At 42.7% G+C, this 18,107-nt stretch overlaps 1 protein-coding gene across 1 annotated transcript; it reads right to left on the reverse strand.

Moving 5' to 3' along the window:
* Positions 1–961: 961 nt before the first annotated feature.
* Positions 962–17,415, reverse strand: SRXN1 (sulfiredoxin 1). Its single transcript, XM_075276951.1, has 3 exons — positions 17,320–17,415; positions 6,064–6,322; positions 962–1,692 (listed from the first exon to the last, which is right to left on the reverse strand). Exons 2-3 carry the CDS (start codon positions 6,289–6,291, stop codon positions 1,489–1,491), a joined length of 432 nt encoding a protein of 143 aa, XP_075133052.1. The 5' UTR covers positions 6,292–6,322; positions 17,320–17,415; the 3' UTR covers positions 962–1,488.
* Positions 17,416–18,107: the final 692 nt, after the last annotated feature.

An 18,107-nucleotide genomic window follows, 5' to 3' on the forward strand; every position in this document is an offset into this window, starting at 1 on the left:
CAAAGCAGAATTTCTAAAGCAATATATTTAGGAAAAGTCTTTGACTTACATAAGATACCAGTATAGATGGGATCCTGAGATGGGACAACCACTTTAAATGAGAATCCTCCACATTGCTTGGATTGAATTATTTGGTATCTTGAAACCATCTTACCTATGAAACAACAATCCAAGGATCTGGAATTTGTCACAGGAAATCTGTTCTAGATAAAATGGTGGTCTTTTGGACAGCTTTCACTATATACTTTTGAAGAGGTTTCACTGTTTGCGTTCTCGTGGGGCTACTTTACATGAAATCCTTAATCTATTATTGTATTGTGGTGTGTGCTAGAAAGCCAAAAAAAACAATATAGGCCGGGGCCCAAGGGACATAAACACCGCGGGAAAAATCACAGTATTTTACAGTATAGGCAAAGTGGATGGGATTCTAGCGAATCCTATGTCCACTTTGCGGTAAAAACTGCCGTGCAGACACACCACGATTTCCAAAACCGGCATGGTTTTGAAAATCGCAGCATATCAATTATATCTACTGAAACGCCAGCGGTCTCCCCATAGGTATAATTGTAACAGACTGTCCAGAAGAAAACTCCGCGAATGTTCTATTTAAAGTGCTGTGGGAAGAACCACGATGTGTTGCCACCGCGGTTTTTCCCATAGCGCTTTATTGCTGCAGGATGTCCCGTGGGGCCTTAACCATATAGAGGCTTAACTTAGGCTCCTTGACCCCAATGCAAAATCTGTAATGGGGCCCCTCCCTGCCATTGAGAATAATGACATATTTCATGGAGTAGTGGGACCTTTGACCCAATAGCAAGTGCTCTCCCTACAGCTAGCTACGCCCCTGCCCACACTATGCAAACCTCATACAATAGTGTCTTGATCAATTTTTTACTTTTGGAAGCATTAATGGAAAATGGAATTCATAGATAAATCACATGTTGTTTTAGACTACTGGTAACATTATAAAAACCGAAGCAGAATAAGTAACATAAAACACAACAAAACACAGTAATATTTGGGTAATGTATTATATAATAAATTTGTTATTTAAATATATCTTCATTAAATATGTTTCAAAAATTTGTCTCCATCAAAGAAATCTACAAAATAATATTTCTCAGACACTGTGCAAGGTGAAAAATAATAAGTGAATCTTTCCTTGACCATTTTTGCAGTCTAATTCCTATAGGATGCAGTTAGGAATTCGTTTACGCTAGAATTGTAGGGACTATAAGATTTCTTAAAGGATATAAACAAAAGAGAGTCACAAGGACCCTCAGAAATGTCACCCAGAATTATCCCTAAAGCCTAGAGAATGACATGACCTTTAGGCAATGGCCAATGCAACTTGTAACATTCACTTATTTTCGTGTCTGAGGTCTTATTCATTGAACTCTGATTCTGGAACATCCACAGTGCAGTCAAAGGTCCTGATCTCCACAGACTACAGACTGGGCAATACTTGCTGGAAATGTCCATAACACCTTACAGAAGATCAGGAGTGCTGGAACCAAGGTACGTACGTAGGTCACTAACCGATGTCTTAATGAGTTTTGCCAGTATGGTTTCTTTGTTGAGTCTTTGGTGCGCTGCATAGCGATGACAACCCCCAAAGGAATAGTAATAATCCCCTCCTTGCCGACCTTTGATCCAGAGAACATCTATAGGGGGCACCAGATCTGCATTTTCCTATTGTGAAACAAATTTATAAATGATATCAAAGTTTCATCTTTACAGCTACTAGGCCAGAAGACATCTTGAAGAACATTATGTCCTCTTCTCCTGTGTGCATTCATTTAAAAGACAAAGAACATTTTGGCACTTGGGGCTACAGGCTGATCAGCATTACATGAAATGATCTAGGCAGTGCACATCTAAGTACTTATAGGGCATTTGAAAGGTTACAATACTTTATGACTTTCCTACTTAAAGCGTTCTTCCAGTTATAAGCAGCTTTTCATATGTGAATAACACAGGGTAAAATATGAAGCTTTGTAATAAATCCTATTAAAGTTTTTTTTCCGCTAGCGATTTTCCGCTAGTGACATGAACTACCGGCAGATTCTGCAGCTGAGTCAGCCACGGCGTCCACGGATCGAGACTCCCTCCTGATTAGGCCCATTCATCTGGCCCTATTCTGGAGTGGAATACCGCTGCACTGCATTGGCATCCCGTCGCAGCTAGCCATGCAATAAAGCTGGCGGCGGAAAAGGAGTTTTCTCTTCCTTTTCCGACATGTGAATGGGGCCTTACAACTCTTATTGCTCTAAGTTGCATCAAATGTATATGACTAGACCACTCCTAGCAGCATAAAAAGGGGTCTAATGGGAATGTAAGGGCTCGTTCACACGGGTCAAGAGGGGGCGGATTCTGACGCCGAATCCACTTCAGAATCCACCCCCTCACAACAGAGGTTTATGTAGACCACTAGCTTCCTTTTTTCTGTGAGCGGTTTGTTCCGGCTCACGGAACAAAGAAACAAGCTATCCTTTCTTCAGGCGGATTCTGCGGCTGAGTCAACCCCGGCATCCGCCTTGCGACAGCACCCTCCGGACTAAGTCCATTCATTTGAGCCTAGTCCGGAGGGGGAAGCTGTGACTATCGGAAGCTGTGACAGTCGTGGCAGGTGCATTTTGGTCCAATTCTGATGCGGCTTCCCACATCAGAATCAGGTCCAAAATACATCATATGAACTAGCCTTAAGGGTCCATTCACACGGAGGAAAATGGTGAGGAATTTGGTGGGGAATTTCAGCGCTTAAAAAAAGCCTCCCATTGACTTCAATGGGTTCCTTTTTCTGCTAGCATTCTGCTCCGTGTGAATGGACCCTTAGTCTGAGGCTCCACGTTGCGGAAACGCAGCTTTTTTTGTTGCAAATTTTGCTGGGGTTTTTTGACCCAAAGCCAGGAGTGGATTGAGCAGAATGTGGAAGTATAAGAACTTCCTATATATTGCTCATTCCTGTTGTAGCCATTCTTGGCTTTGGCTAAAAAAAAACCACAGCAAAATGTGCAACCAAAGAAGCTGCATTTCCGCAACGTGGGGCCTTAGGGCCCCTTCACATGGAGTATACACTGGCTGATTTGTGTAAATGTTCTGAATCAGCGGCGTTTAAAACAGATCCCATTGCTTTCTATGGGAGCCGGCATACGTGCGCTCCGCCTAGAAAAGAATGGAAGAATGGGCTGCTTTGCCCATTAATTTCTATGGCGAGCGCACGTATGCCGGCTCCCATAGAAAGCAATAGGATCTGTTTTAAATGCCGCTGATTCGGAACTTTTACACGTGCAGAATCAGCCAGCGTATACTCCGTGTGAAGGGGCCCTTAGCCTTAAAGGGATATTTTTATATTTTAATTTATTTGCTCATAGAATAGCAAATCCAATGCTTTCATAATACCGTATTTTTCGGACTATAAGACGCACCGGACCATAAGACGCACTAAAGTTTTAGAGGAGGAAAATAGGGAAAAAAAAAAATTAAGGAAAAAAAATTGGTGAAATATTTAATAATATAATAATATAATATTTCACCAATGTAAATAGAACCGGGGGCTTTCGGACACAGGGATACCAAATGTGTATGTGTTTCACAGTAATGTTTTTGTTTTATATGTATTGTAGGGATATGGGGGTGATTTGAACATTATCTATCTAATCTATCCTATCTATCTATCTATCTATCTATCTATCTATCTATCTATCTATCTCCTATCTGTCTGTCTGTCTATCTATCTATCTAATCTCATCCATGGATGGAAAGAGACACCCTGCAGTGAAGCTATGTAAGAAGAGAAAAAGGGGCGGGCCAGACGGGTGAAGGAGGTGTGGTTTTCTAAGCAAACTTGAAAACACACCTCTTTCACCCGTCTGGCTCGTCCCTCCTTCACTGCCTCTCACATCTTGCTCCGGCAATGAAGCCACACAGACAGGGAAGTAGGGGCGGGCCAGACGTGTGAAGGAGGCGTGGTTTCAAGCTTGCCGAGAAAACCACGCCTCCTCCTCCCGTTTGGCCCGCCCCTCCTTCCCTGTCTGTGTGGCATCATTGCCGGAGCCAGATCTGAGAGGCAGTGAAGGAGGGACGAGCCAGACGGGAGAAGGAGGCGTGGTTTTCTCGGCAAGCTTGAAACCACGCTTCCTTCACCTGTCTGGCCCGCCCCTACTTCCCTGCCTCTCATATCTCGCTCCTGCAAACACGCGACACAGACAGGGAAGGAGGGGCAGAGCAGGCAGGCACCGTGCTGCTCTCCGTGCTGCTCCTCATAGACAGGACACAGACGCTGCACACGCTGCATTCGGACTATAAGACGCACACACATTTTCCTCCCATATTGGGAGGAAAAAAAGTGCGTCTTATAGTCCGAAAAATACGGTATATATGTATTTAAAATTCTGCTCACATTTCTCTTTATACCAATGTTCAAAAATAATGATATGATTCACAGAATTCACAAAATAACTAAACTGGAATAAACATAACATCTTGTCATGTAATCCTCATATATACATCAAGTAATGCATGGGACTCCATTGTTCTGTAGAACTGGGGTGTTTTGAACCCCATTTCCCATCAGGAAGACTGGTTGTACAGTTCGCAGCTCTCGATTTCTCTGTGTCCACCAGTCCCGTTTCCATGAATAAAGTGGTGTGCACTGTACGACCAGGCACCCCGGCAGGAACTGGGATGCAAAATTTCCCAGTTCTAGAGATCTGTGGGGGTGTCAGAACTGGGACACCCACCCATCAGCAAGTTACCCATTATGCTTTGCACACGGGATAACTTGTTCTAACTGGAATATCCCTTTAACACTGATCGTGTCTCTAACACGATTGTTAGCTTTATCAAGGAGTATAACTTTTCCCACTGCATCTGCAGCGTACATTTACTGTATGCGAAAGTGGTTGTCCATGAACTTAAATTTACCTTAACTTATCTGGTGGATTTATAATAGGCCTAAGGGTTCGCTATGCCCCTCTGTCCTCTTCTGATCTCGCTGTCCTACGGGGCTGGCTGACTATATGGGAAGATTTACTAACTATTTACTAAAGTAAGTATGAGCTGGCATAGTCTCCAGTGCAGGTGCCAGGCTCGGCGGATGTTGTGGCCAAGAAGGCATGCACATCCTCATAAATCAAACACATCCTCCGCTGGTGCATGAGATATAAAACGTTTTCATATAGCTTAACCCGTCACTTCTGCATTAGTAATATTGTTTTTCTGTTCTTCCAAAAAATCTGAATAATGGAATTCAGACTGTAATTGTTCTGTCATATGATGGACCCTTTTGGTGATAACTTCACTTAGGAAAAAGCAGCCATGTGAATACGTACATAGTAATTCCCACAATACGCTGATGGTAGTGCGGTTACGCAGTGAGACGGTATGAAACTTTTAGCTGCAGTCACTGTAAAAACCATGGAGATTTGACCGTTGATGTAGTTTGGTCATCTGGCAATACTATTGCAGCATGTGAATCCAGCCTGAGGCTAAGGCCCCACGGGTCAGAAATGCTGCGCTAAAGCGCTGTGGGAACAACTGCGGCGTGAACGCATCGCGGTTCTTCCTGCAGCGCTTTGAACAGAAAGTTCACTGAGTTTTCCTCCACAGACTTTCTGTTACAATTATATCTACGGGGATGCCGCCGGCGTTTCCGTAGATATAATTGACATGCTGCGATTTTCAAAACTGCAATGGTTTTGGAAATTGCAGTGTGTCCGAGCTGCAATTTTTTTCTACAAAGTGGGGATGGGATTCGCATGGATCCCATCCACTTTGCAAGTACTGTAAAACACCGCGATTTTTCCCACGTCGTTTGCACCGTGGACAAATCGTGGCGTTTCCAGCCCGTGGAGCCCCGGCCTAAGGTTACGGTCATATTAGCGCCAAAGTTCACTGAAAATCATCAGAGGAATTAGTTCTACATGGGTGACTTTTTTCTCCAACACTTTCAGGTTAAAAACTGTGTGTGACGTCTCTCCATTGTTTGGATCCCCTGACGGACACAAACAATGGAGAGCCAGCGCTAGACTATCCATATGCTATCCAGTATGCTATCCTTACCTGGATGGTTTCTATCAGGCTCTGCACCTTACTCTCCTCTAGGACAGACGGTATGGGTCTGATCAGCACCCTCATGGGGACATTATGGACTTCAGAGATATTATTGGAATGAATGCTCTGGTTTTCCCGGCTGATGTCTTCGGCCATCGTCCTACGAGCCTGGCCCATGCCCTTCACCAGGGATCCACTTTTCCAACTCAGAATCGTCCTCAGCTTCACTTGAGACATGCATGTAGCTTCTGAGCCTTCCTGCTTTTCACTGGAAGCAACCACTTATTCATAACGATGTTAAAAATTTCTTTCAGCAACCTAAATTCAATATACAGACATTGACATTTGTGTTTTTGTTGTCAAGAAACTCATGGAAGAGAAAAAAGTTAACAAAAAACAATTATCCAAATGTTTTATGTTCATAACCCCCCTCCTCCCCACACTGAGTGGTAGAGTCCAGCAGCTGAATCAGTATGAATCAGCACAGCAATGTCATGGCTGCCGAGCTTCCTGGTCTGCACTGACAGGACTGCCATGTTACACTTCTGCTCCATGGAACTATCTGCAGCATTGCAGTCTGTATTGCTATCAGTACGTCAAACTTCTCCTAACATAATAACCATATTTTACCCCTGCAGTTTTTATGTATGAAGAACTGTATGCTAAACACTTCCATCACTGGTGACAGCAGTCTCCTGTATTGTCCTTCCTGACGTCATCACCACATATGACTGTAGTAGTGATGTCACTGAAGACACATCACAAGGACAGGCAGAATTTGGCAGGAATAAAGCAAATTATGTGATTGTGTATAACAGGACAATGACAAAATGGCAGTGCACTGGCATGGGATCTTTTGTTACTAGCGTGTATTGGGGAGCCCCAGCGACTATCATATAGGATAATTGTAAGATATAGGACAAATAAAGCTTTGTATTAAAGGGAAATAAAGCTGATCGAAATGTTCAGTAAGTCTGATGTGTATTAAGTCTGGTCTGTTAGGGTATATTCACATGGCGGAAAATGGATTCGCCGTATGAACATACCGCACGGCTAGCCACGCAGTGCACCTGTATGCCGCTCTGAATTAGGCCCGGATGAATGGGCCCAATCTGGAGGGTGCATCGCGCTGTGGACACCGTGGCTGAGTCAGCTGCGGAATCCACGGCAAGATAGGGCAGCTCGCTTCTGTTTTCCACTACTAGCTAGTAGAAAAAAGAAGCGAGCAGCTTCCATTGAAGTCAATGGGAACCATTTTTGAAAAAAACCCAGTGTCAACAGACCGTTAAGCTGCCACCATGCACAATTTTAGTCTGGCATGCTGCATTTTAAATAAAAAAAGCCAAAGAAACAAAAAAAACAAAAAAAAAAAACACAGGGAATATTTAAAAGATGCTAAGGTATGTATGTAAAGCTACGTTCACATCAGCAAGGAGTCTCCATTCAAAGTCTCCATCGCAGTGTCCAACAAAAAAACGCAGAACAAGAAGTCCTGCAAGTCTGACTATTTCATCAAGCAATTTAAGTTAAAAATAAAAAAAAAAAAACAGATGCCTGACTGACCCCTTTATAGTCAGTGGCTCAGTAGTCAGCGCTGGAGCCTGCCAAGGACAACATCTGGCCGAAATCAGTATGATCTTCCCGTGTTTGTGTGGATTTCCTCCAAGTACTCCAGTTTCCACACACACTCCAAAGACATACTGAAAGGGAATTTAGCCCTTGGGACAATGTTGATAATATCTGTAAAGTACTCTGGAATATAATGCTGCTATATAAGTAAGAAATATGTTAATTCCAAGTCTATACAATGTATAGCATTCGGCCAATCAATGCTGGTTCTGAATCGAATCTTTACTGCGAATAGCGAGTAGTATTCGATCAAGTACGAGTATTTCAAATACCTACTCGATCGAATACTACTCGCTCATCTCTACTACGCTCATCATGGGCAATTTTAACATTCCTATTAACATCCCTGTCTCTCCACCAACCTCTCGGCTTCTATCACTGACCACCTCTCTTGGTCTCTCACAACTAACCTCTCCTATACACAAAGATGGTAATATCCTTGATTTGGTCTTCTTAAAGCTCTGTTCTGTCTTTGCAGATTTCATTCACTTCAAGTTTCTGCTCAAAGCCTATAACTCTACCAAACAAGCCTATTTCATATCTCTCATCTCTTCTTTTCTATAACTCTACACAACTCTTCCCAGACCTCAGTTCTCAAGACATGGCCATAGACTTTAAAGACAAAATTGACAACCTCCATCAGGAAATAACCCAATCTCCAATCAGTCCCCTTCTCTCCCTTCCTCCTCATTGTGAACTCTCTTTGTTGGACCAAGTAACATATACCGACTGTTGATGGGCTTATTAATCTTCAGTTATATGACCTTATTTACTAAAACATGGCTAACCTACTGTACCAAACAAGCCTTCTTACCACTTGTGTCTCCCCGTTTCTGCATAGATTGTAAACTCTTGAGAAGAGGGCCCTCACTCCTATAATTTGATATTTTTAAATTATTCTTTGTTACACTATAATGTCTGATATTGTCTGTTCATGTTTCCTCTGATTTGTAAAGTGCTATGTTGGCGTTATATAAATGAAGCTATTATTAATAAGATTTCCATGTGCAGAAATATATCAGCCTAGGCATGGAATGCTGTGCCATGCTGAATACTCTTGGGCACACAAGTCATCAAGATTGGCTGCTGGCAGCTCCTTTTGCAATTTCCAAGAAATGGAATCCTAGATGTGCTCTATGTGACACAAGTCAGGAGATGTCACAGGCCATGGTAGCAGTTTAGGCCACACGGGCTGCTCACAGTAGCATAAGAAACATGCAGACTGGGGTTGTCCTGTTGAAAAATGGATCTTGGGACACTTTGGAGAAATGACTATAACACTTGTGCCAGGACCAAATCAATGTAACACCAAAATGTTAGTGATTTTCAAATGAAGGCCGAGGGTCTTTCTACCATACACAATGTAATCTCGGTAACAGGACTGTTATGACATTCTCTTATGAAGTCCTATTTATGGTGTTTCCCACATTATCTCCAGACTAATCTCTGGCTATCATTGTGTCTGAGACAAAACCAGGACTCCATTCCAGACTCCATTACCATCTTGCTATGCACCATGATAGCCTTTGAGAGTGATGCCATGTGGTCAATGGAACAGCTATGGGGAATGTCATGCTCATATCCCAATATCATGTAAGTGTCTTCTGGTTTATGTCAACTCTGCTTGCCACCGTTGTTGTGGGATGTAACATCCAATTTCACTTGCAGTACAGAATGGAAAACTACATGTATTTTTCTCAGTTAGGTCTGTCCTCCCCACACATCCACAGGTCATTCCTATTTGTCCTTGTTTTTCCAACCACTGGGACATGCAACTTCAGAAAGAGCTGACATATCGGCCTAGGCATGCAGCTATCTGCTGGACTGATAAAGCAAAGTCTCAGTTCAAGCTTCTGTCTCTTACAGTTTGCAATAAGTGGCGATAACTGGCATGTTGGCGAACAGGAAGCACTATACAACATCTTCACACGCCACTTGATTTTTGTAGTTTTATGTGGCCAAAAACCTTTGACCCAGATTTACCAATAGCTAGATAGTTTAAACTTAGTCAGGCAGTCTGAAAATACACCAGTTTTATCACAGTGGCTGATGCTGGATATAAAATCTGGCGTATCTTTACACTATCTAGTCAGAGTTTATAGCACATTTTAGTTGGCTTATTTTGAACAGAATTTTTTTCAACAATATCTTGGCACATTTAAGCTACAACCCCAAAACATGTAAAAAATTTAAAGGGATTCTACATAATTAAAATCACATTTTTTCTGAATCACATGTAGGAATAGCCTTAAGAAAGGCTATTCTTCTTCTACCTTTAGATGTCTTCTCTGTGCTGCCGTTCAGTAGAAATCCCGATTTTCATATATATGCAAATGAGTTCTCTCGCAGCACTGGGGGCATCCCCAATGCTGCGAGAGAAATCTCCAGCGCTGCCTCCATCTTCTTCAGGAACGACCTCTCTGTGTCTTCTTCTGGAACTGGCTTCAGACTTCTACGCATGTGCAGCCGGCTCTGCCAGCAGGCCTTGGGCAAAGACGACTGCGCATGCCCATCTGGTGTAAGCGGCCATTTTCTCGTGGCCACTTACACAGTAAGCTGGCGAAGCAGCCACAAAAAAAATGGCCGCGCGTGTGCAGTCAGCTCTGTCCGAGTCCCAATGGCAGAGCCGACTGCACATGCGTAGAAGTTTGAAGCCAGCTCCGGAAGAAGACGCACAGAGAGGCCGTTCCTGAAGAAGATGGAAGTGGCACTGTAGATTTCTCTTGCAGCATTGGGGTAACCCCAGTGCTGTTTGAGCGTTTAGGGACCGCCCCCAGTGCTAAGAGAGAACTCATTTGCATACAGACGGAAAACGGGATTTCTACTGAACAGCGGTGCAGAGAAGACTTCTAAAAGTAGGAGAATAATAGCCTTTCTTAAGGCTATTCCTATGTGTGATCGAGAATAAATGTGATTTTATTGATAGAATCCCTTTAAGTCCAAATTAGATGTATCAAAGATTCATCATATTGTGCCAATGATGCATCACGTTTACACCAATCTCTAGTCATAACCACAATAGTAAATCTGGGCTTTTGCTTTCAGGCTAAGGCCCCATGCTGCAGAAAAGCTGCTTTTTTGTTGCAGATGTAGCTGTGGTTTATTGAGCCGAAGCCCAGAGTAGACTGAGCAGAAGGGAGAAGTATATTAGTGATTCCTTTATCATTTCCTTACCTTTAAAGGGGTTCTTTCATTGGAAAAATTCATTTTTAACTAATCACATCCTCGCTTAACCTTCAGAAAGGCTATTCCACACCTACCTTTTGTATGTAAATTGCCTCCGTAGATTTTGAATAAGTCCGTTTTTATCCATATGCTAATTAGGTTCTCGGTGCGCCCTGTTCGTGCACTATCTTCTGTATATACAGCACAGGCTGCTGCTGACTCCTCCTCCCTGCTCACACACATAGCACACAGTAGAGAGAGGAGAGCTGGCTGACAACTTCCTGTGCACTGATAATCTAATATGAAGTATATGAATAAAAACGGACTTGTTCAAACACTACTAATGCAATTTACATACAAAAGGTAGGTGTGGAATAGTCTTTCTAAAGGCTATGCAAGGATGTGATTAGTTAAAAATGACTTTTCCCAATGATAGAGCCCCTTTAATGCCACTCCTGGGGTTGGCTAAAAAAAAATCACAGCAAAATATGCAATAAAAAAGCAACTTTTCCACAACATGGGACTTTAGCCTGATTTAATATGCTCATCCCACAGGGCAGAAACTGAAGCTACTACCTCCTTTACTTTTCATAACCTTATGTTTGTCCTTCTTAGTGTTGCAATGTCATTGTTGAGGACTTTTCCTTAGGATAGTTCATCAGTAGCATATTATCGGGGGAGACTACTACCATTCTGTAAATCTGTGTAAAACAAGATGCCGCACCAAATATGCATCGTATAGTGCAAAAAAGGATGTGTATTTGCAAATTATGACAATTCTCACTGAAAACATATACAGAGTTATAAGTATAGCAATAGTTACATGGAGTAGCATAACGTTATCTGTATTTTTCTGTGTATATCTGTATATCTCTCTAAAATGTACAATAAACATTGCAAAGACTTAAAACAAATGATAGTTTTCATTTTGTCCTTGCAGTCTTGGATATTCTCACACCACGCCCTGAAATCCTGCTTGGAGCAAGAAGAGCTGCACTGTAAGGCTGGGTTCAGACTGCACTTTTTGTTGAAGAACAGTGAGCGGTTTGTAACTGCAGTAATGCCTAGCACGTTACTATTAGAGATGGGTGAACCATTCAAAATTTGTTTAGCTTCGGGTCTGGTTAGTAAAAACCAAGGATTGTTGAATGAGTTTATTATGAACACAGCCTAAAATGGTACAGATTTACTATGCAGGATATGACTAGAGACTGGTGTAAAAATGGCGCATCTTTGGCACAGTGCGGTGCATCTCTGGTGCATTTCAGCGTATCTAGGTTGGATTAGAATTTTTCAGCATGCTCCACACATGGGCCTGGAATTTCCTAAAAAGGGAGTGTGGCTTCAATACACCACAAAAATGCACCAAAATAGTGTCGAAAAATTCTGGCACAAAGTAAGCCAACTAAAGCATGATATACAGTGGGGCAAAAAAGTATTTAGTCGGTCACCAATAGTGCAAGTTCCACCACTTAAAAAGATGAGAGGCGTCTGTAATTTACATCATAGGTAGACCTCAACTATGAGAGACAAAATGAGAAAACAAATCCAGAAAATCACATTGTCTGATTTTGTAAGAATTTATTTGCAAATTATGGTGGAAAATAAGTATTTGGTCAGTAACAAAATTTCATCTCAATACTTTGTTCTATATCCTTTGTTGGCAATGACAGAGGTCAAATGTTTTCTGTAAGTCTTCACAAGGTTGGCACACACTGTTGTTGGTATGTTGGCCCATTCCTCCATGCAGATCTCCTCTAGAGCAGTGATGTTTTGGGGCTGTCGCTTGGCAACACGGACTTTCAACTCCCTCCAAAGGTTTTCTATAGGGTTGAGATCTGGAGACTGGCTAGGTCACTCCAGGACCTTGAAATGCTTCTTACAAAGCCACTCCTTCGTTGCCCTGGCGGTGTGCTTTGGATCATTGTCATGTTGGAAGACCCAGCCACGTTTCATCTTCAATGCCCTTGCTGACGGAAGGAGGTTTGCACTCAAAATCTCACGATACATGGCCCCATTCATTCTTTCATGTACCCGGATCAGTCGTCCTGGCCCCTTTGCAGAGAAACAGCCCCAAAGCATGATGTTTCCACCCCCCTGCTTTACAGTAGGTATGGTGTTTGATGGATGCAACTCAGTATTCTTTTTCCTCCAAACACGAAAAGTTGTGTTTCTACCAAACAGTTCCAGTTTGGTTTCATCAGACCATAGGACATTCTCCCAATACTCTTCTGGATCATCCAAATGCTCTCTAGCAAACTTCAGACGGGCCCGGACATGTACTGGCTTAAGCAGTGGGACACGTCTGGCACTGCAGGATCTGAGTCCCTGGCGGCGTAGTGTGTTACTGATGGTAGGCTTTGTTACATTGGTCCCAGCTCTCTGCAGTTCATTCACTAGGTCCCCCCGCGTGGTTCTGGGATTTTTGCTCACCGTTCTTGTGATCATTTTGACCCCACGGGGTGAGATTTTGCGTGGAGCCCCAGATCAAGGGAGATTATCAGTGGTCTTGTATGTCTTCCATTTTCTAATTATTGCTCCCACAGTTGATTTCTTCAATCCAAGCTGGTTGCCTATTGCAGATTCAGTCTTCCCAGCCTGGTGCAGGGCTACAATTTTGTTTCTGGTGTCCTTTGACAGCTCTTTGGTCTTCACCATAGTGGAGTTTGGAGTCTGACTGTTTGAGGGTGTGCACAGGTGTCTTTTTATACTGATAACAAGTTTAAACAGGTGCCATTACTACAGGTAATGAGTGGAGGAAAGAGGAGACTCTTAAAGAAGAAGTTACAGGTCTGTGAGAGCCAGAAATCTTGATTGCTTGTAGGTGACCAAATACTTATTTTCCACCATAATTTGCAAATAAATTCTTACAAAATCAGACAATGTGATTTTCTGGATTTGTTTTCTCCTTTTGTCTCTCATAGTTGAGGACTACCTATGATGTAGATTACAGACGTCTCATCTTTTTAAGTGGTGGAACTTGCACTATTGGTGACTGACTAAATACTTTTTTGCCCCACTGTAAATGCAGCCTAGTCAGTCTAAAGATATGTCAGATTTACCATTCAGCATTAGTCACTGTGATAAATCTGGCATATTTTCAGACTACTTGTCTACATTTGTTTAACACTGTGTAATAGTACATGCGGGCCATAGAGTATAACACTGTCAGGGCTCCTGGGAACCTATCTATCCATTCAATGAGAGGCTTCATAACTCATTTATTTCAATGTGTAGCGCTCCTAAGCTGGCACCCATTGAAGTCAATGGGATCTGTTTTGAAGCGCCACGCCCTGACACATGTTTACGCGTCTAAATGAGTGGCGCTTTACTCCATGGGAACGGAAGGCAAACATGGCCGAAGTTATGTCAAAGTGAACTGACATGTACACTCACCGGCCACTTTATTAGGTACACCATGCTAGTAATGGGTTGGACCCCCTTTTGCCTTCAGAACTACCCAAATTCTTCGTGGCATAGATTCAACAAGGTGCTGGAAGCATTCCTCAGAGATTTTGGTCCATATTGACATGATGGCATCACACAGTTGCCGCAGATTTGTCGGCTGCACATCCATGATGCGAATCTCCCGTTCCACCACATCCCAAAGATGCTCTATTGGATTGAGATCTGGTGACTGTGGAGGCCATTGGAGTACAGTGAACTCATTGTCATGTTCAAGAAACCAGTCTGAGATGATTCCAGCTTTATGACATGGCGCATTATCCTGCTGAAAGTAGCCATCAGATGTTGGGTACATTGTGGTCATAAAGGGATGGACATGGTCAGCAACAATACTCAGGTAGGCTTTGGCGTTGCAACGATGCTCAATTGGTACCAAGGGGCCCAAAGAGTGCCAAGAAAATCTTCCCCACACCATGACACCACCACCACCAGCCTGAACCGTTGATACAAGGCAGGATGGATCCATGCTTTCATGTTGTTGACGCCAAATTCTGACCCTACCATCCGAATGTCGCAGCAGAAATCGAGACTCATCAGACCAGGCAACGTTTTTCCAATCTTCAATTGTCCAATTTTGATGAGCTTGTGCAAATTGTAGCCTCAGTTTCCTGTTCTTAGCTGAAAGGAGTGGCACCCGGTGTGGTCTTCTGCTGCTGCAGCCCATCTGCCTCAAAGTTCGACGTACTGTGCATTCAGAGATGCTCTTCTGGCTACCTTGGTTGTAACGGGTGGCTATTTGAGTCACTGTTGCCTTTCTATCAGCTCGAACCAGTCTGGCCATTCTCCTCTGACCTCTGGCATCAACAACGCATTTCGGCCCACAGAACTGCCGCTCACTGGATGTTTTTTCTTTTTCGGACCATTCTCTGTAAACTCTAGAGATGGTTGTGTGTGAAAATCCCAGTAGATCAGCAGTTTCTGAAATACTCAGACCAGCCCTTCTGGCACCAACAACCATGCCACGTTCAAAGGCACTCAAATCACCTTTCTTCCCCATACTGATGCTCGGTTTGAACTGCAGGAGATTGTCTTGACCATGTCTACATGCCTAAATGCACTGAGTTGCCGCCATGTGATTGGCTGATTAGAAATTAAGTGTTAACGAGCAGTTGGACAGGTGTACCTAATAAAGTGGCCGGTGAGTGTATGTCTATGGAGAAACGGATGGTAAGCAGTGGATACAAACTTTGACACTCGTTTTTACACATTTTAACATTTAAGAAAGTTTCAAAAATAACCTTTTTTTGGTGAAAGGTGTTTGCCCGTAGTTTTTAAGACATACATGGTGGTTGTAATGCAAAAAGCATTTTGCAAAAGCATTAGTCCGTTTTGATGACTTACAAGTCCTATAGGCTTGTTATTTGGGAGACAAATTTGTGGCTGCGAGCCCAGTTGAAAAATGATGAAGAATTGGCTTTTCAAAAAAAAACAAAACACCAAATGTGAGAGCCAATGTTGGCCACATGAGTGGCAGCACAGTATGGAATAATGTGATACAGATATTCTCGCTCATTCGTATCTATGATTTCTATCATTAATCTGCCTGTAATTGATTAAATCTGACTAAACTGTGTAGTAATTCTTTCCACTCCTAAGATTCTGTGGCTCCATTAGAAGCTTTGCTGCACTCACTGCTCTTTATTATGTCGTGAGATGAATAACACATCCATCCCTACATCCGCCATCAATGATATGCCTCATGTTGCAGCTCACAGAACCTTATATACTGTATCTGACATCTGCACTATAAAGTGTTCACCTACCACTGACTATTGGTTGAGAGACTGTGAGGTGGCGCCAAAATGTCACAGTAACTCACAAGACATGACTTCTGTATTTTTATGGTGCAGTACATGTGACAATGGCTATTATATTTCATCCAAGACTAATCGCCATTTATTCACATAAAAACCAAAGAACTTGGAATATTCAGGTCGAACCCGGCTCATGATGAATCGTTCACTCATCTCTAGTTACTTTGCATCTCACCTGTACAATAAAGTTTTCAGTGTAATTTCCATTAGTATACCGGTGAACTGTGTAGTGACGTGCTAAGCAATACTGCATTTAAATTCACATGCAGTTCTTCAGTAAAAAAGCATGGCGTAAACGTTACAGTTTGACCATGGCAAAAGCAGATGCATTTTCAGCTGCGTTCACACGGAGTAATGCGCCACTCATTCTGACACATAAACACATGTCAGAGTGAGCACAGTAAAACAGAATCCCATTGACTTCAACGGGTTCAGTCTTACGTGCGCTACCCATTGAACTCAAAGCAAGCAATAGGTAAAAAAGCCTCCCATTGAGTTCAATGGGTAGCATGCGTAAGACCGAACCCATTGAAGTCAATGGGATTCTGTTTTACTGTGCTCACTCTGACATGTGTTCTTGCGAATCCCATCCACACATTGCAGAAAAATACACACAGCATTTTGGAAATCGCAGCATGTCAATTATACTTACAGAAACACTGACGGTTTACCCTGTAGGTTTAATGGAAGCAGAAAGTCTGCAGAGGAAACCTCTGTGGATTTTCTGTGAAAATTGTTGCAGGAAAAACAACGATGTGTTGCCACTGTGGTTTTTCCCGTAGAGCTTTTTTGCTGTAGCCTGCTATGTGGGCCCTTAGCCTCAAGCATTGAGTGGAGATCAAACAGTATTCAAACCCAGTATGTATTTTATAGACCACCTCAGACTCCAACAGACAATGCAGATATATCTCCTAGACTTTCCCACTCTCCATACATCCTTGAGATACACCAGCCTACCTGTCCCATACATTTCTAATATTACTAATACTACTTACAGTTAGAGTCTATAAGTTGGGGTGAGGGTCAAAGCTAGTTATGATTACAACGTCTCTGCGTTAATGGTCTCCACCTGTAAGAATGGTCTAAATGTTATAGTGATAGAACAAAATCTCCTGCTATCTCACAAACTAGCAAATCTGACTCCCCCCCAACTCTATTAAAACCATTAGTCTATTTTATAGAAGTCACTTACTGTAATGGAGATAAATCCCTTGCTTATTTCTTATAGTGCAATGTCAGGTGTTATTTTCAGGTTCTGCTTATTTGTTGCCTTCCTGCTCTTTGTCCTGATTCTGTAAAACCCACCATCCGCCCCTCCCATTGAGTTGGCGTGCATAGATCTGCCCGGGGGCTTGTTAAAGCTCTGGCTGTGAGCAGGCATGCAGTAATGCTGCAACATCATTTTGCAAGGGATGCAAAGTCATCAATTTATTTCCTAAATTCAGCTCATGTTCATAGCGTCTTCAGAGGCCTGAGGAAACAGACTGGAACATTGCGTCCACGTCGAAATAAACGCAGCTTAAAATTTGTGATCATCTCTCTTGACAGGTGAAATCTGTCAGATGTTTTCACTGAGCGCAGAATAAAAGGGCCTTTAATCTCTGGGGTGGGGGGTGGCATTTTTATCAGCATTTTTTTTTTTTAATTCGGGCATCTGCGCATGTTCTGAAATGAAACTTGCACGGCTTCTTTGTCCTAAAGATCCATTTAATAATCTGTCTGCTATTGTGCTCCCTGCTCTGCATTTCTCTGCAGAAGGAACATACAATTTTGTAGGAGCCCGTGAAAGCCTGGCGCCTTGTAATGTAATTCAGTCACATCACACAAAGGACTGCAGGTGGCATATTCTGTCCTCAGTGCGACCAATCAGATCTCACAAGTCACCGCAGCTGCCTCCTTCTGCATTTATTTTACTGCTACAAATAGCTCCTGCTTCTGCTGCGCACAAAGGATTTTACTCCCAATCGGATTTTTGCAGAT

This window comes from Leptodactylus fuscus, chromosome 6, assembly GCF_031893055.1.
Source record: "Leptodactylus fuscus isolate aLepFus1 chromosome 6, aLepFus1.hap2, whole genome shotgun sequence".
Lineage (NCBI taxonomy): Eukaryota > Metazoa > Chordata > Amphibia > Anura > Leptodactylidae > Leptodactylus > Leptodactylus fuscus.